The sequence below is a fragment of the Megalobrama amblycephala genome, linkage group LG5 (assembly GCF_018812025.1).
Source record: "Megalobrama amblycephala isolate DHTTF-2021 linkage group LG5, ASM1881202v1, whole genome shotgun sequence".
Taxonomy (NCBI): Eukaryota; Metazoa; Chordata; class Actinopteri; order Cypriniformes; family Xenocyprididae; genus Megalobrama; species Megalobrama amblycephala.
The window spans coordinates 297901-323998 of NC_063048.1; the positions used below are offsets into that span (position 1 = coordinate 297901).

Sequence of the window (26098 nt, forward strand, 5' to 3'; positions counted from 1 at the left end):
TGGAAAAGCAGCTAAAATGTCTGTTTTGTTTCATATTGGCGTTTGACATTTCCACTCTTCACAACTGAAACTGTCTCGTTGCAAACAGAACGGCTTTGTGCTGGATTGGGGGAAAATGAACGCATACCTCTCTGTCCAATCATCTTTGAAAACTCTATTTTCTTCATCAACTTTTATTTTCCTGGAAACTGACATCCTCACCCATCCAAACACTCACTGCGATGAAGTGTCGCCCGATTCTATCAAACATCATACATTCACTGGATGTCATGACAACAATGTCACAAAAAATTTACATATCTCGCCTTCGCTTTCATTTCGGACCATTTCCAAAAAGACATAAAAAACTACACAAATGATTTACAAGTTTAACATGTGTTTATCAAAGTAGGAAATCCACACTTTTAGTCCCTTACACACAAACAGTGTTCTTGAAATATGAAATGGAGGCGGGTCCGGATTGAATTCCCACCGGATCCGGACCGGAGTCCAGACTTTGAGAACTCCTGGTTTAGGCAATGGACAAGGAGTTGAAGACAGACAAGGCCCTGGAGGAGCTGGCAGAGGGTGAAGCTGATAGAGGGAAGAGCCAGGGAGGACAAAGGAGCCAGAGATCCACCCAAAGCAGAACCATTAAGATGAGGGCCCAAGGCGGAAACAATGGAGGGAAAGCCAGGGTGGAGCCAGGAGCCTGATGGAATGAGGTGGCGCTGGGAGAAGTGGAGACCAAGGCAAAGCAGAGGAGAAGAAGATCAAGTCAAGTCAAGTCATCTTCATTTACAGTATATAGTGCTTTTCTCCTCCCAGCAGCAACAACTGCAGTCATGTCGCAAAATGGGTAAAGACATGCTTTTTTTGAGCGTTAAATAATGGCGCAAATACCAGTAAACTGACTAGCGCAAATATTAGTAAATTGCATTGTGTGATTCATTTAAATACTCTCCTTCCATATATTTTGCGTCTGAAAGGGAAACTCTTTCAAATGCATATGCAATAAGTTCAGCAGCAAAAACAACTCAGTCCACGCCTTTTCAGCGCTAATTGTGCACTGCGTGTCTTTAGTAAATCCTGACAGTAGTTTTTTAATGCAAAAAGAAGGTTTGCGCTGGCGCAAGCTGTTAGTAAATTTGGCCCTTAGTCTTTTTTACAAAGTGACATTGCCAAATTACTTGTCTGGCCCACATAATACAGAAAAAATAAGTGATTTGATTGATTTTGATATTCTCGGCATTATGAGCTGGCCTGAATTCTGAGATTGCAATAGACGTGATGGACTATAATGCATTAAGAGCTCGCTCAGGTATGGTGGCTGGAGTCTCTATTGTCACGTTCCGTGTAATAGAATGGCCAATAACTAGGGCACTTTCAACAGGATTCTCAGTGTGTGCGTCACTGAGTGGGGAGAACCTGTTTGATGTTCTGATTGGAACAGAAGAGTGGTGTTTTGCCCCATGACTAGAAAATATGGTATGCACGGATGACCAGTTAACAGGCTAGTGAAATGCACTGTGATACCGATTTAGATTAAAATAATTAAAAGCTAGCGACATCAGATTAATGTGATCGGCAAACTTAATATCAGGTATATGGTGATGATAACATAAACAATAAGCAATGATAATAATGATTCAAAACAAAGCAGGGTGACATCTATAGACTGGAGGGCCAAGATGGAGCCGCAGGCTCTCGGGGGAATGAGGACAGAGGAGAACAAACATGGTGTGGTTTAATTCCAGGCTGCATCACAAGTAAGAGCTGCAGACTGAAATCATTCAGAATATTTCATCTAGTTCATCCTGCTTGAAGATCAGGGTCCATCACACCGGCATATGGAGTGAGGAGGAGTTGAAGCTGGCCATAGGGTCTGTGCAGAGGACTTGTCTCATTCTCATGGCCATAATAGTTTACTATATTAAAAAAACAAAAAACAAAAAAAAAACACTTGTGTGGCATCATGTAGGTAGGAGAACTTGCCCAACTCACAGAACCAGGCCAAGTATTTCATCAAAGGAAAACCTTTTCGGGCAAAATCAATGAAGGCTGTTGCCAGAACCATGTTAGTGGTCCTGTATTCTGTTACTCTGCAGGTGAGGCAAGGAAGGAGAGGTGAGAGCGGTGGATTATATATTAAACCAGCTTTGCAGATGTGGATGACGTACTGCCCCAAATCAGGAAAAACACTGAGCAATGTATCACTCCCAATAACTTATTAACTTGTGGTTTTCCGTCTATGTGCTACACTGCATTTGGTCCAGAGACAGAGTATTAACGGTGATGACATGTGCTTATTGATAACTTGCTCAATTGAGTCCCAAGTGGATCGAATCTTCACACACGCACACCCTTGAAGCTATAAAGAAAATAAAGTACAAAAAAATTAATGTAGCCTACATCAATTAAAATTTGATTTTTATGTTTTTTAATGTTCTGTTTTTAAATTCTGTAATTAAATATTAAATTCTACACATTCTGGTATTAAAGAATATTTAATCAATATAACCAAAACCTCTAATATAAAACCACCAAATGTCAGCTAATACAGCATGACATCTAAATATTATCAAATTGTTCATACTCTGAATATGAAGACCTTGTGATTGAAGATGACCTATGTATAATCCTGTACCCAGCATTTGGGTCAATTCTTTGTATTTCAGCCACAATGTTGTCCAATACATCATCATTGACATTGGAGTACAAATCTTCCCCGCTTTAGGGAAAAAGAGATTTATTAAGGGTTAAGATATTTGAACTAGCAGCATATATTTTTGTATAAGGCAATAATAAAAGCATAAATACCTAACACGATCAAAGCAAACCTTTAAAAACAACCCTTACAAAAAATACCTAGTGTATTTTTCTGGTGTATTGATTACCATTTGTATAACCACACAAATACCTTTGTTAAATTATGGTTTTCAACTGCGAGTGACGTCACTTCACATACAAACACGCCCCATAGTATAGTCCCACCTCTTACGCTGACTGACAGGTAGGGCATTGGAAATTCAAATGCTAAATGAATTGCGATTGCAATTGAGTTTTGGCAGGCTACATACGCGACACAAAGAAAGTGAAAAAGCAGATGTGGTAATTGAGATTGCTATTTAAATATGACAGGGTCATAACTCATAAGACGTAGGAAATACAGTTGCAAATGGACTTTGCTTTTCCATTTGAAAAAAAGTTTTTTTTTTTGTAATACATATTTTGTTGAATTTGAGAGATTTCATGTGTAAGAAAATCTGCATGTTCCCACCACAAATCATCTCAGGTTATGCATGTAACCATGGTTCCCTGAGAATAGGGAACAGACACTGCGTTCCCTAGGGGTCGCTTTGGGAATGCCTCCGGCATATCCGGTGTCTGAATTCATAAAGTTATTTCTTTTTCAAAAGTCATTAAGCTTTCATTTGACTGGATATAGCATATTAAAAAAAATACATAGCAATAAATTGTATCATTTAAAAATAAATGATGTGTCTCGTTTGCCACCGCAACTGAAGAATGCCCCATCAAAAAACAAACAAACAAGGGAACCAAGCAAACAGGAACTAAACCCAAGAAGGGAAGGCAGGAACCAAAGGAAACACAACATATTGCAAATGTCCACAAACAGAACATAACCATTACAATATCTCCCATTAATAAATCAAATGATATTTAAATGCTTAGTTTCATGATCAAAGCTCTGTAGTTTTAAAACATACAGTTTAATGCAAAGCAATATAATGATGATCGAGAGATAAATAAATGTTCTTAATAAGCCTGATAGATCATATTTGATACTCACATTTTAACATTGTTTTCCCCTAAAAAATTATGTATTGATAATCAAGTTCACCCAAAGTTGCTTCAGTTCAGTAAATGTCCATCTTGAGATATTACTAACAATATAAAAGTTATTCTTACTTTTACTTTATAAAAATCAGTAAAAATTCACAGCAAAAAGACACATGAACCACAAGCTGAAGGAGGACATTTGTACAAGTCCTATAAAGAAAGTCTAAACTATCAATCAGATGACAGAAATCATGTAGTAATCTTTTTATTAGAATATAGGCCTAGATGTTTTGTTAGTTTGTGGGTCCTTCATCACATTATCATCTTGTTCCTACATCACCAATAAAGACTAGCTTCCCAGATCGGACTGGTGTCCTATGGCACGTGTACCTCTGAGTGATTGTGCATGGGGAAATACTCGAGCTGCTGTAATACAATTATCACTGAGTCACTCAATACAGTCGAGTCCAGTTTCAGGTGCCAGCTGACATGAATCTTCCTGTCTCAGCTGCAATGTTTATGTGTTGTGGAAACTGCCCTCTCTTTTTCTCCTTTCTCTCTTTCAGTCTACGATATCCATTCATATGACTTCCAGACAAGGTTACACTGGGTTCAGGTGCTGTTTTGAACTTAGGGGTCATAGCTTGTGAATAGTTGCATGATTTTAATGCTTCGTTATCTGAATGAAAGATATTTGCCACTGCAAGATGAATGGAAATTCAATGCTAAAGATTTCAAACAGTATTGTTACATGCTCATTATCTTGATATACAGTGGTGATCAGAATTATTGGCACCCTTGGTAAATATGATCAAAGATGACTATAAAAATAAATCTGCATTGTTTATCCTTTTGATCTTTAATTAATAAAATTAGCAAAAATCTAATCTTTCATTGAAGGAAAAGAATTGAAAGTGGGGGGAAAATCACATTATGAAATAAATGTTTTTCTCCAAAACACGTTGGCCACAATTATTGGCACCCCTAGAATTTTTTGAGTAAAATATCTCTGAAGTATATTCCCAGTCATATTTACATTTATTTTTAGCTCACCAGGGTGATCATGAACATGAAATTGTCCAGCCATGACTTCCTGTTCCACAGGAGAATAAACATGAGGAAACACAAAGGCCAAATTCCCTTAATCATTCATCACAATGAGTAAAACCAAAGAATATAGTTCTGATGTGCAGCAAAAGATTGTTGAGCTTCACAAAATAGAAAGTGGCTGTAAGAAAATAGCTAAAGCATTGAAAATCCCCATTTCCACTATCAGGGCAACAATTAAGAAGTTCCAATCAACTAAAGATGTTAAAAATCTGCCTGGAAGAGGACGTGTGTCTAAATCATCCTAATGCACAGTGAGGAGGAGAGTTTGAGTGGCCAAAGACTCTCCAAGGATCACAGCTGGAGAATTGCAGAGATTAGTTGAGTCTTGAGTCTCAGAAAGCCTAAAAAAATTATCAAACAGCACCTACATCCCCACAAGATGTTCAGGAAGGTTTCAAGAAAAATCTTCTGCTCTCATCCAGAAACAATCTTCCAGTATATTCAGTTGTCAGACAAGACTGGAACTTCAAACGGGACCGGCTTCTATGGTCAGATGAAACTAAAAAAGAGCTTTTTGGCAGCAAACCCACCAGATGGGTTTGGTGCACACATGGATAAAAAGTACCCCATGCCCACGGTTAAATATCCTGCTGGATCTTTAATGTTGTGGACCTATTTTTCTGCTGGAGGTCCTGGACATCTTGTTCAGATACATCATATCATGGATTCTATCAAATACCAACAGATAAAAAATCAAAACCTGACGACTTCTGCTAGAAATCTTATAATGGGCTGTGGTTGGATCTTCCATCAGGACAATGATCCAAAACAAACATCAAATCCAACACAAAAATGTGTCACTGAGCACAAAATGAAGCTTCTGCCATGACCGTCCCAGTTCCCTGACCTGAACCCTAAAGAAAATTGAGTGGAGTGAACTGAAGAGAAGAAGCACCAACATGGAGCTGGAATCTGAAGGATCTGGAGAGATTCTGTATGAAGGAATGATCTCTGATCTCTGTCAGGTGTTCTCCAAACTCATCAGGCGTTATAGGTGAAGACTCAGAGCTGTTCTCTTGGCAAAAGGAGGTTGCAAAAAGTACTGAAAAAAAGAGTGCCAATAATTGTGGTCAACGTGTTTTGGAGAAAAACATTTATTTCATAATGTGAAGTAATAAATTACAAATATTTATGTAGTTTTTTTCGTAACACTACAATAAGGTTCATTAGTTAAACATTAGTTAATGTATTAACTAACATGAACTAACCATGAGCAATACATTTGTTACTGTATTTACTAATCTTCATTAACATTAGTATACAGTATACATTAGTATACAGTTGTTCGTTGTTTGTTCATGTTAGTTCACAGTGCATTAACTAATGTTAACAAGATTTTAATAATGTATTAGTAAATGCTGAAATTAACATTATAAATGCAGTATAAGTGCAGTTCATTATTAGTTCATGTTAACCAACGTAGTTAACTAATGTTAACTAATGAACCTTATTGTAAAGTATTACCGTTTTTATTTTATTTATTTTTTTCTTTCAGAAATTGTACTTTTACTATATACTGTTTAAGTCATTTATATAGATCAGTGGTGGATGCTGCTGATAGAGCAGCTCATTCGCCACAAAGAGACATGCATTTGTGTGTATTTTCATCTTTCTTTTGAAAAAGTTTTCCTGGAAATACTTCCCTGTTTATTGCAATTTTTCCCCCCTTACAAATTATTTTATCAGCATAACAATTTGAGTAAATGTATGCAGCTGTGTAATACGATGGCCTCCTTTTATGTGCATTTACATTTAAATTATAACATATTCAATGGAATGAAATTATGTATTTTGTGTTGGCTCACTATCTTAAACTATTTCAGTACATTAGGTGAGGTAACCTGTTTGATAATATTAGTTTTTCTCATTTATTTATCACAAAACACTAAAACTGGCACTCTTTTGGAGAGAAATTGGTTCTTTTTAATCTCTCTTTTTAACCCATCTCATGGTGCATGATGCTGAACTCTTATACGAGTTTCTAAAGGATTTTGTATTGTTTGCGCAGTTCTGAGCATTGATATTTTGTGTGCAACAATAGCATGCTCAGGCTCAGTGGCCTTACAGCTGATTTAAATCTATTTTTTTCATACATTATGATTTAAATGGTGATGAGTGTACTGAGAATAACTCTTTCATCTTTTCATCTCTGTAATTTTCTTTCTGTGTTGTTTTGATGAATTTTAAAGTCCAAATTTAAACGGTTGAATGATAGATATTCTTTATTCTTTCCGACAAACAAAAAAAAGATAATGTGAATTACAGTATGTACACTGTTATCAGAATTTTTTTTAAAAATATAAGTTTAAGATCTGAAGTACACTATATATAATATAATATAATATAATATAATATAATATATATATATAATATAATATAATATATTTATTTATATATTTATATTATTTATTTTATATATTATATATTTTATATAATATATAATATAATATATAATTATAATATATATAATTAAGCACACTTATTTATTAAATTAACAATAACAAATTAATAAATGCAGTAAAACATGTTATTTTATGACACCTTGTGCCTTAACTAATGTTAATGTCTATAATATAATATAATATAATATAATATAATATAATATAATATATATTATATTATTTATATTTATATATTTATTTTATTTTTATATATTATATATTTTATATAATATATAATATAATATATAATTATAATACATATAATTAAGCACACTTATTTATTAAATTAACAATAACAAATCGATAAATGCGGATAAAACATGTTATTTTATGACACCTTGTGCCTTAACTAATGTTAATGTCTAGACCCTTATTACAAAGTGTAACCAACATTTCACTCTTAATTTGTCTTGCACCACTATAACAGTGTGATGCGTCAGACGTCTCAGTGTTTGGGTGAGGTGATGGAAGAGTTCAGTGGAAAACTCCTGGAGAGCATGCTGGCCAATGGAGGTGAGTGAATGTGGGGAACATGGGTGCTGTAATGGATAAACCAGCTGCATAAGAAAGCAGAGAAGAGCTCATTAGCACAAGGCCACCCCCTCTGAGCCAGGCCAGTAGATCAAGTGACATAACATAAACATGGCCTGATGGAAGGCTTTCGTATCTTTCAAAGTACTGTTGTCTTGCAATATTATTTCTTTTTCTTTTTTTGACTGTTAATTAAAATTCTCAGAGTAAAAAAAAAAGAAGTATATTTTGTTTTTGTTTTGTTTTTTGCATGGGATTTTTTCTTTTTTTTATCTTTTTTTTTTTAGTTTTACTTACTTCCCAAAAGTTGAGATAACCTTTTTTTTTTCAATTCAAAAACATTGTACAAATCACTTAGGTAAACAAGGTAAATTAAGTTTAGTTTACTAAAATCAAAAATGATTTTTACAGTGTTTTGTTTTATATTCTCACCAGAGTACAAGACCAACCAGAAAGGTCGACAGTCACCTCTGAAATCATACTTCCAGACCGTACAAGGTATACTAACATATGCGAGTTAACCTTCTGAGCTAATACTGACCTTGTCTGTGTAAAGTAATAAGCATATCTTTCAGCCCTTGTGAAAACGATGTTTGCTTAAAATTATAGTTTAAAAAAAAACTGTACTTAACAGATAATATAATATTAATGAAATAAAAGGCCACTTAGATGTATTTAAAGAGAGAGCACTTTCATGACTGTTTCCTAACACACTTATGTACACTTTTAAAAAGTGCCCTTTGTAATAATGTCAAATTAAAATGCTTTACTTTAAAGTGCATTTTAAACCAATTATGTTTTAATAATCTTTTGCTGTGTGTTAAAGAAGTACACTTATTTTGTTGTGATGACTAACATACTAAAGCACATGTATTTGATTATAATTTCAATTGCATTGTTTTACGATGTTACATTTACAGGTAAAGTTAATGTTTTAAATGTACCAGATTGCTACTTCATCATTACAAATGTCATTAAAACAATGCAAATTACTTTTCCTGTGTTTAGTTCCTGTTTCTATAGTTACCCTTGTTATAGTCTCCATGGTTACTAGTCTACACCTGTCCCTCATTGCCCTCTTGTTACTCTGTGTATTTATACCCCGTTGTTTTGTTGTTGGTCGATGCCTTTACACACTTGTTGTAAAGCTGTTGCTCTTCACGTATGGATTATTACCATTGGCTTCTTGTTTGGATCATCCTTGTGTTTGTATGTTCATGGAATAAAGACTGCTTGCTAAAAGATCCTCACCTCTCCTCATCCCTGCTACACCCGTGACAGAATGTCCAACCAAAGAAGCATGGCTCTAGCAGCAGTACACTGGACTTAGACAGCCACTCGCTTTAGATCCAGCCATCATGACTGCCATGCCAGAGTCTCGTCACGTCATGGCCACCATGCAATCACCATCTTGTCAAGTCATTGGAGTTTCCCCATGTCTGAAATCCCAAAGAATATGTTGGAGGTGGAGGTATTCATCACAAGCTTCAGGGGTCCCGGTGTGTGCACCACCGCTACATGAACTTCCAAGGCGATTGGTACCGGCATTAAAGGTTGTTGGACTCGCCAATGAAATCGGTATGAGCTGCGCTCTTATGTCTGGTGGTTTCAGAGCCTTGCAAGCTCGTTGGTCTCAGGACTTCCAAGCCCAGTGGTCCAAAGTCAGGTGGTCTGAGTGCTTCCTGGTGTTACCAGAGGTCCTACCGCCATTGGCTGCGCTTTCAGTGATGGCTATCACCATATTGTGAGTTTGGGCTGCACACACTTCCCCAGCAGCAACGTCCACAGCAGCTCCTCCTGTCACGGCCAGTGAGGCCATTCCTAACACCCTCATATCAGCCAAAGACGCCATTCCTGGACTCTCTACCTGTCCTGTATTGGCCGAGGAGCCCATTCCTGTCTTTGAACCCTTTGTCTGCCCTGCCATGGCCAAGGAGGTTGATTATGAACTCTCTGTGCTTTCTTCACAGCCGTGGTGACCGATCCTGAGCTCCCAGTTAAGGCCATTGAGACGACAATAAACTGTCTGTGCTCTCTATTTCAGTTCCACCGTGGATCTCAGCTCCACCTTAGTGGTCCTGTCTGCTCTGCAGTGTTGGTCTTCTGCTCCACAATGGTGGTCTTCAGTCCCATCTGCTTCACTGTGGTGGTCTTCAGCTCCGCATGCTCCTCCTTGGGGACTTATTGCGATATCTTGCTGGCTCACTGCCCTGCTGGCTTCATTTTGGCTCTCTGAACTATGGTTTCTACCCTGGCCAACTGCCTGCTTGCTTCACCATGGTCCTCTGCTCTGCTGGCTCCGCCATGGATCTATTCTCTGCCGGCTCGGCCATGACTCTCTGCTCTTCCAGCTCCGCCCTGGCTACCTGTTATGGTGTCCCACTTCCTCCTCATAGACCTGGCCCTCCATTGGTGGTTCTGCCTTCACTAATATTACCCCAACTAAATGTACGTTTAAAATTTGAGGTACACTACAAGTGCACTTGTTTTTCAGAAGGGAAAGCAGTGCATATTTATTATTATCAGGTTCCATCATTCACAGTGACCATGTAAACGGCGCAGTGCTGTGTAGACGAAATGCAGGTGCAAGTAGAGATTTGGCACTGGGAATATTTTGTCGCACATAGCAGAGTGAACTACAGAACACTGCACAATAAAGCAATTTATCAACATGATCTTTTGCAACATAGGCTTTTATGAAGTATTATAAAATAACTGAGTGAAACATATTCTAATCCTATGGCTCAGGTTAACACCAACCTCTGACCTGGTTATCGAACCTCTTGCTGTGGCTGTGAGATCTAACCCAACATTCATGGTGTTAGAATACTAGGCATTATTCAAGGAACATTGTATATCCCTTTATATCTCAAAGGATAAAAGATTGATTTGGGCAAATCTCAGGCTTTGTATATGCATGTCCCCTCTGAAGCCATTTCATTTCAAAATGCCCCCTTTATTTAGCACTATCTGGATTTCAGTATTTGGGAATTAATGTCACGCCTAAATTAGATTATCTTTTTAAAGCCAAAAATTCATCAGAATCTGTTAGACTGGTCGAATTTACAAACGCTTTTTTTGGCAGGATCAATGTATATATATATATATATATATATATATATATATATATATATATATATATATATATATATATATATATATATATATATATATATATATATATATTAGGAATGTTGAGACCCTCCATTGAAACTCATTGAATTTTGTACAGTATTATAAAAATTATTATAAAAATCCATTTGAATGTCTGCTGAGGAAAGTGATCTTGTATTTGTCCTTTTCTACAGTTAAGGGAATTTTCCATAACATCCATAACACCACAGCGCTAAACGACGTCATTTACAAAGTTCCTTTCAATTTAAAAGTCTCTTGTGACGGACTCATTCTCCTGTAAAGTCTTGCTGCCATCTAATGGCGTATTAATGTAACTTTCACTCAATCCATATTACACACTAATAGACCCTTTCTCAATACCAAATACAACATATTTATATAAAATAATATTTATTGAACAACAAATAAACACAATTGCACAGTTCAGTCAAATGTAAGCACTAGTGTGCCCGTGATGGTTGTCAAGTGTGCCGTGGATAATTACCAAATGCCAAAAAATAAATAAAATAAAATAAATGCTACATAAATGTCAGGCGGAAAACTTGTATCTCTATATTTCCTAATTTTTACTTTATTTTATTTTTTAAAAACGGATGTTTCTTTACTCAAAAACACAATGTCTATAAAGGGTAATGTTTTACGTATTTGTAGAGCGGAGAAGAGTCTTCGACTAGAGGATGGAAGTTAAATATAGCCTTAACATTAAAAGATCAAATTTAACATAGCACAATTCGACTTGCTCTGGAACAAATAATATATTAATAAGACCAAAGATTGCCAGTTTTATGTACTCAAATTGAATTATGTCTCATGTTTAACCACTATAAGAACCAGCGATAAATCCTTGAAGCACTGGCCGAGATGAAGCTGTTCTCAGCGGGTACACGAGCACTGAACGGCCGCTGACGCCCTGAGCTCACATCTCCGACAACGTCTAAACAAATTGTAAAATAGGAGCTATGATTAAATATGAGTCACATAATTCAGGTCTAAACAACTACATTCTCATCTAAAAAACTCTTAAAACTACAGTTCGTGGTACAACAAATGTAGTATTAACGGTGGATTTGCTCGTCCGCCAACGGTCATCAAGCGGAGTGTAAAACGGTGAAAAGTAGAGTGCTGTTATCACTGAAATATGACGGCTTAGCCAATCAGATTCGAGAACCAGACAGAGTATATATCACATAATTCAGTAAACTTTCTGTCTAAACAACTACATTCTCATCTAAAAAACTCTGGTTAAGGATTAATCCTTGAATGCTTTCCTAGACTGTTATGTTCCAGCATGTAACATTACTTAATTACATTAGTTAACATGAACTAATAATGAACTGTACTTCTACAGCATTTATTAATCTTTGTTAATGTTAATTTCAACAACAAATTAAAATCAAGAGTTGTATTAGTTAACATTAGTTAATGCACTGTGAACTAACATGAACAGCTTATTTTTATTAACTAACGGTAACAAAGATTAACAAATACAGTAACTAATGTATTGCTCATGGTTAGTTCATTTTAGTTAATACATTAACTAAGGGTTGTTAATACATAACTAATTAACAAATAAACATTATTGTAAAGTGTTACCCTTTTATTAATAATAAAACGTCTCTTTAATCTCCCATCGCACTTAATCCTGATCTTCCTCCAACTAACAGAACAGCTGAGCTGGTCATTTATTTGATAATGGTCTATTGACATCATTCCGGTTTTTAAGTCATGAGTTCAACCTTCCCAGGAATGATTTTTTTTAAATGTCTTTAATTACGGCACAATTAAAAGAAAGCAGTTTACATTCGATTTCACTGATGTGGAAAAACAGCTTTTTTCTTTGTTTACTCTAAATAAGAAGATCTCTTCATTATACACGTTGCTGACTAATGTTGGTTTTTCAGCTTTTGACTCTCTGCGGTCAGTTTGGGAAGAGATTCAGGATTAAGTTTCAGTGGTGATGAGTGGCTATCTGTTTGTACATGTGTTTTCTCCAAGGGTGCTTCAATTTCAGTTTTTTAACCACAGCCCGCCTTCATAAAATTTTCCCAAATTCCTCTCAGTTTTGTTTTAAATGTAAAGCTGACATTGGTATGGTGATGCATGTGTTTGGGATTGTGATAAAATCAAAATCTACCGGAAAGAGATTCACAAAATTACTCAAACATTTATTGGAAAATCTTTTGTTCCATTTCCAAAAGCATATCTTTTGAAGTGTATCGCTGATCTGTGTATTTTGATCTGTGAACTTTTCTATATTCTTGGCAAAAAAAAAAAAAAAACATTTTATTATGTTCATCTTCAGTCAAGATGTGGTTGAGTCAGGCCTCCACTCTTTTACCATGGGAAAGACAAACTTTGGACCTCCATAAATGTTCAGATGCTTTCTGGCACACTTGTTCCTCTCTTTGGAACTTTCTTTAAGATGTTTAGTGACTGCTATATCTCTATCTCAGTTTATATATTGCCCTTGACAGTTATTTTCTTTTCAGATATGCCCTGTTGTAATCTTTCCCCCCCTTTCTTTTCATTGTTTTCTTTGTGTTTTATGTATAAGTATGCACATATGTCTAAAGATTATAAGCTCATTTTTAGTTGTACCTGTCGCTGTGAGATACCACTACCACTGTTGGTTGTTTAATAATAATAATAATAATCGAATAAATAATATTAATAACTGCTCAGAGACAGGCAGTTTCTATTCAGTAAATCTGACTGAATCCTGATGATTTAAGCAGTTAATATCTACACTTAGTGGACTGTAGCTACACTGTGTACATGTCACTCCACAAAACTGATTAAAGGACGTGTTCAGTATAGTGAGTCAACAATCACTCTGTCCACCGGCTGTTGTAATTATGCTGCTGATTTGCTTACAGAGTGTGTTGTGTGAAACAGGCCATTTAACCGAGAATATTCCTTTAATGTATTTTGTGGTTTACTGCTTTCTGATTCAGTGTGTCCTGATGTTTCAGTGGACTTGGCAGCATATGTGAGCAGATTTCAATGGGACAGAGCCAAATACCCCACAGCACAGCCTCTAAAGACCCTCACGGACATCATCTCCAAAGTATACACCTTATATCAAGCATGTTTTAAACAACAGCAACTCTTTGTTTCTATATTTATGTCCTATCGGATAAATGTTTGTCTGTGTGGGTGGTTGTGTGTGTGTTAGCAAGTTTCTCAGGTGGACACCGAGCTGAAATCACGCAGGGCTGCTTACAGTCACGTGAAGGCCAGCATTCAAAGCTTTGAGCGGAAAAATGAGTACGTTTTCATATCTAAAAATAAGGCATTTTATAAAGGGACATACATAATAATCCATTATGAAGTCTATTTGTATAACCATTTTTTTTGCTTTGTTTTCATGATTTATTAAGTTTATTTGAACCAAGCCCATAAAAGGACATGGTGACAGAAAAATGTGATTGGAGGAAAATGTCTCAGGTTACAGATGTTGTACAGATGTACAGATGCACGAGTCACAGAGGCTTATTGATTTCACTTTTGGTTTGAACGGGCCTTTACATTTGCCCAGTGGGACTGACGCTAGGAGAACGCTTTCACCCATGCTGAGATGTCCATCAAGCAGTCTGAGGATCTACCAGCCGCCAGCTCCTGGACACGGCGAGAGATTAATCCTTGAACGCTGCCGACTGAAGTTTCGCCTCCTGATGCCTGTTGACGACAGTATTTACTGCATTGCCGAACAGGCCAGAGGGCGAGATTGGGGTGTCAAGGAGAAATGCCTTGTCTTTTTCTTTTATTCCCGTAAGACTGAGACACAGATGCCACTCTCGCTCACAAAACATAATGTTTCTCGGGTGAAAAATGCAAAAAATAAAATTAAATTTTCCTCTCATCTCATACTTTTTTCCATCCCCATGTCCTTTTTCGGGGTTTTGTACAGTTCCCCCCTAAATGTCAAAATGTAAAATAAGGTTCTTAGTTTTTAAATGTGACCTATACATGTTTATGTGCGATTCAAAGAAAGTTGAATAACCATCAGTACTGCTGCACCTCACCAGGGGAAGCTTGCAGACCCGTGCATTGACCAATATTGTGAAGAAGGAGGACGTGGTCCTGAATTCAGACTACCTCACAACACTGCTAGTCGTGGTGCCCAGGTCAGTGTGAGCTCTGAGCGCAGATAGTTCACGTATTACTCATCAAGAGTTTTCCTGAATGTGTTTGAACATGTATTTCTATAGGATGGCATATGCTCTCTGGGAGAAGACATATGAGTCGATGTCAAAGTTTGTGGTTCCTCGTTCCAGCCGGTTGGTCCCCACGCATGTTTGTGAAGAACTTTGTATTTCAGGGTTCATGGTCATGTGAAACCTGAAAATATAAATGTCAATTGTTTAAATATATTAATTGCAATGATTAATATATGACATATTGAGATCTGCCCCAGTAATATATAACATGTTATTTAAAAGTCTGTATCTAGTAATAATGAATGATTGGAAAGGTTGTTGAGAGGTCATGGAAATTCAGTGCTCAAAGCTGGTAACCCTGTTGTTTTGACAGGAAGTTGGTTGAGGATGCAGAAGCAGGGATTTTCACAGTAACACTGTTTAAGAGTGTCACCAGTGAATTCAAAGCCAAAGCCAAAAATCACAAGTAAGCATACACTCCCTGGTGAAAAAGAAGCACAAAACAAGCATACTTTTTTTAAAGAGTGCTTATTACAGAAATTTCATACCTTTAAAAAATAATTTAAATCGTTAGCCTCATAGCATGATTGCCTAAGTCATTTTTTGGCCAAATTGTGATATCTGCCTTTGAAATATGATCTGGGAAATTATGCTATGAGGCTAACGAAATGCAAACTGAATGCAGTGTTTTCAGCACTTAACTGCATATATTAAAATGTATTATAGTTTAAAGGTAACGTTATTTTACAGTGTCCTTGTTACACGTCACATGTGGTTAATTACTAATATTGCATAATTACATGCATCTAACCCTAAACCACACCCTAATCCTAACCCCAACCCTACAGTAAGAACATTCATTATTACTTACTTCTTAATTACACTGTAACACAGGCACCTTAAATTAAAGTGTAACTGGTTTAAATTTATATTAAATACAATTAAGGTTTACTTTAAAGTAGGAAAAAACATCATTAAAACATAATGATTAAAAATGTATTTTAAAGTAAAACTTTTAATTTGGCATTTGTAACAAAGTGCACTTTTTAAAAGTTAAGAATCAGTCATGAAAGTGCACTCTCTTTAACTTGTATTTTATTACAGTTTTTTTCAGTTGCTAACAAGTATTGTTCAATACTGAAACCACATTTTCAAAACTCTTCACACAGTCAGCGAAACAGAAGTCAATGCAGACCAAACTGTGAACCATTTTTCATTGCTTTCAGACAAAATGCATTCAGTGAGCACACTTTTCAACATTCAGGAACTCTTTTCCCATTCGTACTCCACAACATGCAAAATACTGTGTACTTTCAGCACATTTTTCTAATGCTAACACACTGCATTCAACATGACTAAAAACACATTCAAAACAGAATGATGGCAATCCAAGCATTTATGCAGTCATTATTTTAAAATATTCTCAATTTTATAGCCAAAAATTAAAAAAAAGAATAATTACAAGCTAATTGCAATTTTAGCTGAAATCCCACCCACTCCAAAGCGAGAGAGAGAAAGAGCAGACTAGAACCATCACTGTAATTCACTGTAATGAACAACTACACATGTTGTTACAGTAATGTGTAGAATGTATTTTATTTATTCTTTTTTTATTATCATTGCAGCCCTGGAGTTTTTCCCTCTCTTTTCACCTTTTGGTTATAATTTTCAAGTACTATATTCATATAAAAAAATGAAATTTTGATTAATTTCTGATTCATTCGTGTTACAAATGCTTTCAATAAAGTGAAACTGTGTTACAGTATTCTATATGAAGAACTGATTCATGTGGAAAATCATTGAAACTTTCAATTCAGTTCATCAATTATGTAATGCTTCCTGTTGTTAGTGTGTTTTAGGTCAGTGTGTTGTGAATGAAATGTGTGTTTTCTGAATGAGTGTCATGTTGGTCTGAGTGAGTTTTGTAGGTGAGATGAACTGTTTGGCCAACATTCATGCTGCTAATGCTGACTGTGTGAAGAGTTTTGAAAATGTGGTTTCGGTATTGAACAATGCTTGTTAGCAACTGAAAAAAACTGTAATATATTATCTAAAATAAGTTTTTAAAAAATATACTTTTAAGATTTTAACTTACATTTTAACACTTCTTTTTAATAAGGGCTGACATGCCTCTGTATTTGATTTAGGCTTGATCATTATTGTTATCGTGTTGGCCAACAGGTTTACAGTGCGGGAATACAACCCGGATGAGGCCGAGAAGCAGAAGCAGGAGATGGGCCGTCTCGCTGTGGATAAGAAAGAACTGCATGTAAGTAAATCCTAATATCTGAGAGCCTTACTTTTCATAAACACAAAACTATCTATATTTAATAGTTCTTTATTAAACTCGGCATGATACAGAAGCTGTGACAGTCTTTTCCTCCCTATTGTGCCGTATATCCGAGTGAAACGCTTCTGGAACAAGAACAAATGTAGGGCGGGGCTTGATTTTGTCTGTGGGGAATTGATTGGATGGTTGTGGTTTGCTATTGGTGGATCTCATGTGAGTGACAGGTTGCCCCGCCCTCATCATCAGAGAAGAGAAGAGATGCTGCAAGAGGAAGATATTCTGATTCAAGATTACAAGTCATATGAATTAAAAAAATGATATGTATGATAATGCATAATGCAATATTCCATAAAAAAAAGATTCACACTTTAATCACTCATTATTAAGACAAAACTGACCACTGCATCAGTGATCTTGTTCACCTGTGTTTGGCAACCTCTTTCTTCCATTTTCTTTCCTGACAACATCAGATTCAACACTGCCATATAGAGTAGTTTTATGCTGTAAGTATTTCGCACATCTATCAGTCAGCTGTAATTAAGATTGAAGTGAGATTACAAGATGTGTTCAAAATGATCTTCATCTATTGATTTGTCAGAACACAAAATCTTACATTGTTGACAAAATTACCATATTTTCCATTTTACACATTTTAAGTAAATGCAGGAGCTTTTTCTTCTTCTTCTGGCAGTACAAATATCAAACTAATATCAGGTGAAATATAGAAAAATGACCTTTAGGGTGAAGACTGAGTTTGATATTGGTTGATTTTTAATCATTTTAATGTATTTCCATATATAACAGTGTTGGCAAAAATGTAGGGACAAAGCTGTGAAACCTTATAAAAATGTAATTTTTTTTAAGTTAAACTTTTCATTCTCACAGGACATAGCAGTAAATGTACATATGTATATATATATATTTGGGTCACACTTTAGATTAGGTCCAATTCTCACTATTAGCTAACTATTAACTACAACTTTTGCCTCAATAAACTCCAAATATATATAAAATGATCTACATGAGATATATTGATACCTACACTACAGGCAGAGATGGGCATAAATACATGGAAATGTATTTAAAATACAAATACAAAATACTGTGTGGAAAAATGTATTTAAATACAAATACAAAATACTGTGTGGGAAAATGTATTTAAATACAAATACAGTATTTTGTATTTTGAAAATACACAAAATACATGTGAAATTGAAGATTCAGTGCAGGTATCCCTATTAGGCTGAAATCTATCTGGGCCTATTCTGAACGCCAAAAAGCATTTAGATGTGTGCAACTACTTAGAAACTTTCGTTTTAATTTTATATACCTCTTCCCTTCCCCTGCCCTGTAGGAAATAAAAAACTCCAAAAAAAACCCCAAAAAACTAATTTTTAACTTTTATTATGTTTTATCACCATCATTAAAAGCCAATGTGACAATGTGTAATTTGTTAAGCTAATTATAAATAGTCACAGTGAATTAAGAAACTACATAGGCCTACTGACTTTTAATTCCTTACCTCATTTCTGCACTCTCTGTCATTCTCTCTCTCTCTCTTTCTTAAGTGCTTGCTTCCTTGCTGGTAATTACAAATAAACTTATGTAGTGCAAAATAGCAGCCATTTATATACTTACTTCTGACAAGGTTACAATGTAGTCTATTACTTATGGTAAACACTATTAAAAAAAACTGTAAAACTGTGGGAACCTTTTCTGCTATATAGCAAAGAATAGGGATGGGTGATATGACAATATATGGCATGGTTTCACAAGTATCAATATCAGTTTTGATACCACAGCAAAAACTGAATTTCAAACTCTTTTGATGCTTTTTTTTACACAAGTAGTATAGTAACTTTTATATTTATTTAATGTAAAGTTTATTTGTTTCTATATACATAATTAGAAAATATAAAGTTTATCTAAAATAAAAAAAATTTAATTCGAAATCATTTGGCACTTTTTTTGGTGAACAATAAAACTAAAAGTGTAGTGTATCTTTCATCATTGTCATCACAAATGCACACAATTCACTACACTAAACTGATGGAGACAGACAATGATTAACCTAATTATTTCGTCTCTACATAAACAAACATTTGCATAGATGGGTAAACACAATCACAATTTGGAAATGTGTCCAGTTACATTTTCATAAAGCACCATGTTTGTAAAATTTAAAATGATTACATTTACAAAATGAGCCTGCATAGCAGAAATAATCAATAAAGTAATGGTCGGTGTTTAATACAATCGTTAATTGAAATAAAATAATTTATAACACAGTATTGTTCAATTTAGTGTTATACATATGTTATCATATTAATATGTTTTGTTCTAATGTCTCAAGTCACAATTTCAAGTTTACTGGGTTTAACTTGATTATTTGGGTAGGTTTTAAGAAGTGTACTAAAAAACTTTTTCACATGTGTCGTCAAAATGACCTACAACCTAATCAGTTTACATGTGAAGAAATCCATTTATTCACAAACTTCTCACGAGACGAGTGTTTGACGAGTGTTTGACAAATTATTCGGCAAACTACTTCCTCTCATTGCTGCTTTTTGGAGGTTTGGAGAACAATTACTCAGAGTCGCCCTCTGTCGTTTTTCACAGAATTATACAATGGAGAGCACGTCAAGCATAAAAGCCTAACGCTGCATTCACACGGGGCGTCAGCGTCAACGCTTGACGGAGGGCGTGTCTGAAGCTTGTGCTGACACGACCGTTATAGTGATTACAGCCAATCACATTACTTTCCGGTGTTGCACGAACGCAGTTGGCTGCGACTGCTCTAGGGTATTTGCATAGGGCGATCTGATTGGATGATGCCTGCGTTGGCGCTTGAAAAGTTGAGAAATCTTCAACTTCTGCCGCTTGCAAGCGAGTGAAGCGACGCGACGGAACCCACAATTCAGTTCGGCAACGCATGACGTCACCCATTCAAAGTAAACGAGAAGCGTTAACGCCGGCGCCCCGTGTGAATGCAGCATAACTGTGTGTTCACACCGCCGGCGGCAAGAGCATCAAAGTGACGCTAGTCATTCATTTTCAATGAGAGCCGGCGGCGAGCTCCGGCGAGAGCGGCGCGGCGCGTCTTGGACGGTGAGAGCGTCGAGGAGAGTTGAAATCAGGTTAACTTTATGGTAATGAGCTATGACGCTGTTCGGAGGCAACCAATTGGAATGTAGAGGTCCTCGCTTGAGAGGCTTCCGATTGGTTGACGCGACTTGTCATTTACTTTGACCCTCCCGTCGGCGGCGGTTTGAACGAACAGTACAGCGTTGTTGGCAGGGCGGCCAAGGCGATTGTTGACGCTCTCGCCGGCGGCGGTGTGAACGCACGGTAATAGGTTTACTGAGGAGCGCGCGCAGTAAGCAGGAAACAGGTTCATGGCGTAGAGCGAAATTGCGAAAGTATAAACAAGGCTTCAACTGCACAAAGCTAAAGAGAAAGCGGAAAGTCCTATCTAAACATTGTAATGTTTATGTGTACGAAGCCATGCTTGCTGATATTGTGGTCTATAACTCCTCCCCGAACTCACGTGAACGAGCAGCGATTTGCCTGTGATTTCGGGCATTTGTCTGCGATTTCTCAAAACCTGTCGGCGAGCCAAAATCGGGGCTAAAATCGTGCAGTCTGAACTCGGCTTAACATGCAGTAACGTTAAAGGGATAGTTCACCCAAAAATGAAATTTTGATGTTTATCTGCTTGCCCCCAGCGCATCCAAGATGTAGGTGACATTGTTCTTCAGTAAAACACAAATTAGGATTTTTAACTCCAACCGCTGCTGTCTGTCAGCCAAATAATGGGAGTAGATGGGGACTTCGGCTAAAAGAGTAAATAAAACTTGCTCAGACAAATCCAAATTAAACCCTGCGGCTCGTGACGACACATTGATGTCCTAAGACACGAAACGATTGGTTTGTGATGTCTGATCGCGCTCTGACAGCGGCAGTGATGTCTGACACTCATTAAGTATATGCGCGAGACATCACTTCCGTTGTCAGAGCGCGATCAGACATCACAAACCGATGCTGAACGGAGTTGGACATAGTCGTGTATTAGAGGTAAAAAATGATATAAATACTGTTCGGTTTCTCACACAAACCGATCGTTTCGTGTCTTAGGACATCAAGTGTGTCGTCACGAGCCGCAGGGTTTAATTTGGATTTGTCTGAGCAAGCTTTATTTACTCTTTTAGCCGAAGTCCCCATCTACTCCCAGTATTTGGCTGACAGGAGGGGGGGGGGATTCGGGGGGGGGTGGGGGTGTTGGGGTTGTCTGGTCTGAACCTGGTCTGAACCTGGTCTGAACCTGGTCTGAACCTGGTCTGAACTAGTTGATGCATGAAAACAACACCCTGATAAAGAGGTTGACTGTCTCAAAGTATTTTGAGTATTTTGAAAATACAAAAATACTCATCTTAAATGTATTTAAATACAAATTACATTTGATTTTTTCCAAAGGCTTTAAAATGCAAAATACAAAATAGTATTTTGTATTTCAAATACGTATTTTAAATACATGTATCTGAAATACTGCCCATCCCTGACTACAGGGCTGTTGAATGCTCAAATCTGATTGGTTGATTTCAGTAATTTCAATAGGTCCTACAGCCTACAACCGCAAAAAAAGAAAAAAAAGAAAAAAGAAACACAAATTGCTGACCAAGCAAATAAATATAGTAAACAATAGAATTAAAATGACAAATTATTGACACGTTTTTTGCCACAAAATATGTCTCTCTCTCTCTCTCTCTCTCTCTCAAACCTACACAGCACACATCAGCGCTGCTCTGACTAATTAATCAGTAAAATAGTTTAGCAACTTGAAAGATACATGACATTTCTCAACAGCAAGGTAGAAACTGTGCGGTTCTTGTGGTAAATAAACTTATAGTTTCGCTATTAGTAGAGAAGCTTGTAGGTTAATTTACACATGCTTATTCTCTCTCTCTCTCTCTCTCTCTCTGTGTGTGTGTGTGTGTGTGTGTGTGTGTGAGCGTATTACTGATTAGTCGAATCCCTCTTTTTGTGACAGCTCAGTGTATCTTGCTGCTAGTAGAATACAGTCTTCTTTTTCGCCTAATAAATGTTGAATTTGTGTATTATTGTTTAATTTTATGAAGTTAGGGCAAAGTATTTCAAATTATTGGCTCAAATGTCTGATTTGCTCATAGTTGAGGGCAGCTGGTGAGGAAGTGTTGCTCTGTGTCCAGTAGGGGCAGATGCGTCTCTCTCTGGATCTGCCCGTCTCTACGGTCAGCGTGTGATCGCTCAGTCTGTACCTCGTCATTCTTCATTTACAGTCTTTCACTGTACTCAGATATTCTGCTGTGCTGTAGTCTCTATTTAGGGCCAAATAACATTCAAGTTTACTTTGTTTTTCTGTTGTTTCAGTCCAATAGGTCAGGTCATAGTTTCAGTTTTGTCACCCCAGGTGAAAAAAAGTACACTTCTATAATGTACTTAAAGTGCTCTATTTTCACAGACTAATTTTGTACTTTAATATGCTAAAGGTTCTTCTTTAGTACTTCTTAAGATCATCTTCAGAGCATCTAAGTGTACTCAACTGTGCTATTCTAAGACAGCATGAAATATGAACTAAAATGTGCTTTAAAATACTATCTCTGTATTAAAAAAATGTATTTAGTTACCGGTCGTCTATGGGTTCAAGTGTACTACAAGTACTCTTGAAATACAACATCAGAACAGTGTCTTGAGGTGTGGTAATGGAATAATTGACTAATAATGCACACCTGCTTCGTGTCATGTCCGGATTACCACCTCGGGTGTGCATTATTTTCTAAGAATTCAACAGCCCGGAGTCAATTATTACTTACATATTGAAATGAGGACGGTGGTTTTGGGACAGTGAGACATTTGATTCGATAAAATGCAGATAAGAGAAAAATCAACTGAATTGCTGTGATTATTTTCAAAACTAATGGCAGGTAAAAGTTTGATCAGTGCAGCAATAACAGGGTGCTTATTTGTCCCAACAGAGAACATTTGTGTGCTGGCTGAAGGTGAACTTCAGTGAGATCTTTGTGGCCTGGATTCACGTCAAGGTCCTTCGGACATTTGTCGAGTCAGTTCTCAGGTAAAAGGATCTCTTGAAGCAATGAATCACAGATATGAACGGTCACACACACATTACAGCTGCTCTGCTGTCGGTCAGGTACGGTCTGCCGGTCAGTTTCCAGGCTGTCCTGCTCCAGCCCAGTAAGAAGAGTATGAAGCAGCTCAGGCAGCAACTCAACTCTGTGTTCAAACACCTCGAGCCAGCGGCTGTGACCGCTAAACCAGACGTAAGATTTTTTCTCTCTTGTCCTGAATTCCCATTTCCATAACCACTCACAATTAAAAGATTAGATAAATCATTAGTTAAATTAGATCAAAAGATTAGTTAGATTAGTGTTTATTGCATTTCGCCTGCGCGCTCTAAGGTGCAATTCATTTAAAGAAATTCACAGGCTTTTTAAAACTTATTTTATTAGCGATACTTTGCACCAGTTTTTGTTCTCTTGAACGCATCACGTGGAAACTGTGCTTTATTCACAAGTGTTTTAATGCAGTTCGTAACTTCGGATGAAAACATAGCTAGTGTTTACAGTTTTTCTTGATTGTTTACACACATTTTCTGAAAGCATGCCTCATACTCTCAGAACTCTACACACAAATCAAAAAACAAACACAAAATGGGCAAAACCCCTCAATTCTCCTGCAAAATGAAACTTTACATTCAAAACAATGTTCTTTCTTCTCAAAATGGTATTTTGTTTTCAAATGACACACACAAACCATCATATGAATAGACATTTATAAGAACCAGTTGATGTGCTCTATGTAAAACACTATGATGAATGGAAAACACTTCTCCATTCATCATAATGACTTTGGTCTTTATTTGGTTCAGTGTTACACTTACTACAGACAGTACATACATAAGTGTGTTGTAAAATATTTGTAGTATATATATATTTATATATACACATATATACATATATATATGTATGTATGTGTGTGTGTGTGTGTGTGTGTGTGTATATATATATACACATACATATACATACATATACATATATACATACATATATATATATATATATACATATACATATATACATACATATACATATATATATATACACATACATATATATATATATATATATATATATATATATATATATATACATATATATATGTATATATATATATATATATATATATATATATATATATATATATATATACATATACATATATACATACATATATATTATTTGTTATATGTATGTATATATAGTCAGAACACACAAATACACGGTAACAAATATATTTTATTTTTCCAACAAAAACAATGTACAGTGCACATCCCAACCAATGCAAAGTTGCACATACCGTACAAAACAACAGAAGAATTTACTGTATACAGTTACAGTAAAAAAAAACTATGCTGCTCTGCCTCTGTTTCCATTGTTGGCATCCATTGCTCCAAAACAGAAGAGCTCACCTGTTGCCCTTTTATGCTAAAGCTCTGTTTGCTAATTGTAAAAATGTGTGACAGGTGTTTGCCCATGTGATGAGTCAGTGTGCATATTTGAATGGCAGTGTGTTCCTTGTGAAAACAAGAGATTTTTCTGCCCGAAAATTGTGCCAAATGCAGAGAATTGTGTGTAGTGTTTTGAAAAAAGTGTGTTTTAGAACTGCAATGTGAGTGTAAAGCAGGAATTGTGCTTGTAGTTTAGCAGAATTGGTTCAGGGGGTTGGTGCATGAGTTACATGCTGTGGTCATTGTGTCTCAAGTACCAATATTTGTGTGTAAACAATTGAGAAAAACTGTAATTAAACGAGGACTTTATCAGAATGAACCCTGCTCTGCTCCTGTTGTGATGGTTCTGCTGTCACTCTTCTTAGGTGGGGCTTGAAATCCCAGACGGAAGCACCGGACAGCAGGAATATTACTCCTACATTTGTTATCCGATCAAAATTAATTTGGTGGATCCAAGTTAGTGCTAAATCATGAATGAACTCAGGAATTTTTGAAGTTATTTGGCACTCATGTTTCTGTTTTGCATCTTACATATTAAAATAAACTGTGACAAACAAATGAAATCCATGGTTACTGAGTGTGTACTTTTCCCCCGGTTTCACAGACAAGGAAAAGAAAAGAGTCAGAAGAAGACCTCTGCTGCTAACAAACCTACAAAGCAGCCATCCATTATGGGATTTTTCCAGAAGAAATTATTGTTGTTGTTGTTTCCTTTCATGGACTTTCAAAGTCTAGTCCTAGACTAAAATGCATGTTTGAGCTGTTTTAACTGAAAGTTGACATTTCTTAAAATATGTCAGAGCCATTGTTTTGTCTCCAGATGCAAACCAATAATGTTTTCTTCTAGTGAACGTTTATAAAAGCGAACTAAATATCCTAATTAAACTAAGGCCTGATCCTGGCTTAGTCTAAGCCCTGTCTGTGAAACCAGGCCTTTAAGTTTTGAAATGAATTCAAGGTACCTTTAACCAACTACAAGGTTCCATGTTATCCCTTAAGTGTGTAGCATGCTCAGGATTGGTGCATGTGTGAGAGATGAGCATGTGACCTCACTCCCTTGACCTCCAGAGGTCATAAATACAGC

The 26098-nt window shown here is 36.3% G+C and overlaps 1 protein-coding gene across 1 annotated transcript in view; it reads left to right on the plus strand.

Annotated features, from left to right (window-relative positions):
- atp6v1c2 (ATPase H+ transporting V1 subunit C2) overlaps positions 1–25599 on the plus strand; it is a 37580-nt gene extending 11981 nt beyond the window's left edge. Inside the window, exons 3-13 of the mRNA XM_048190318.1 lie at positions 7762–7847; positions 8301–8363; positions 13973–14067; positions 14176–14267; positions 15029–15127; positions 15212–15280; positions 15534–15626; positions 17342–17429; positions 23462–23559; positions 23638–23767; positions 25380–25599. Coding sequence (XP_048046275.1) covers positions 7762–7847; positions 8301–8363; positions 13973–14067; positions 14176–14267; positions 15029–15127; positions 15212–15280; positions 15534–15626; positions 17342–17429; positions 23462–23559; positions 23638–23767; positions 25380–25475 — 1009 coding nt within the window. The 3' untranslated portion in view covers positions 25476–25599. The remainder of the gene's footprint in view (positions 1–7761; positions 7848–8300; positions 8364–13972; positions 14068–14175; positions 14268–15028; positions 15128–15211; positions 15281–15533; positions 15627–17341; positions 17430–23461; positions 23560–23637; positions 23768–25379) is intronic.
- The last annotated feature ends 499 nt before the right edge of the window (positions 25600–26098 follow it).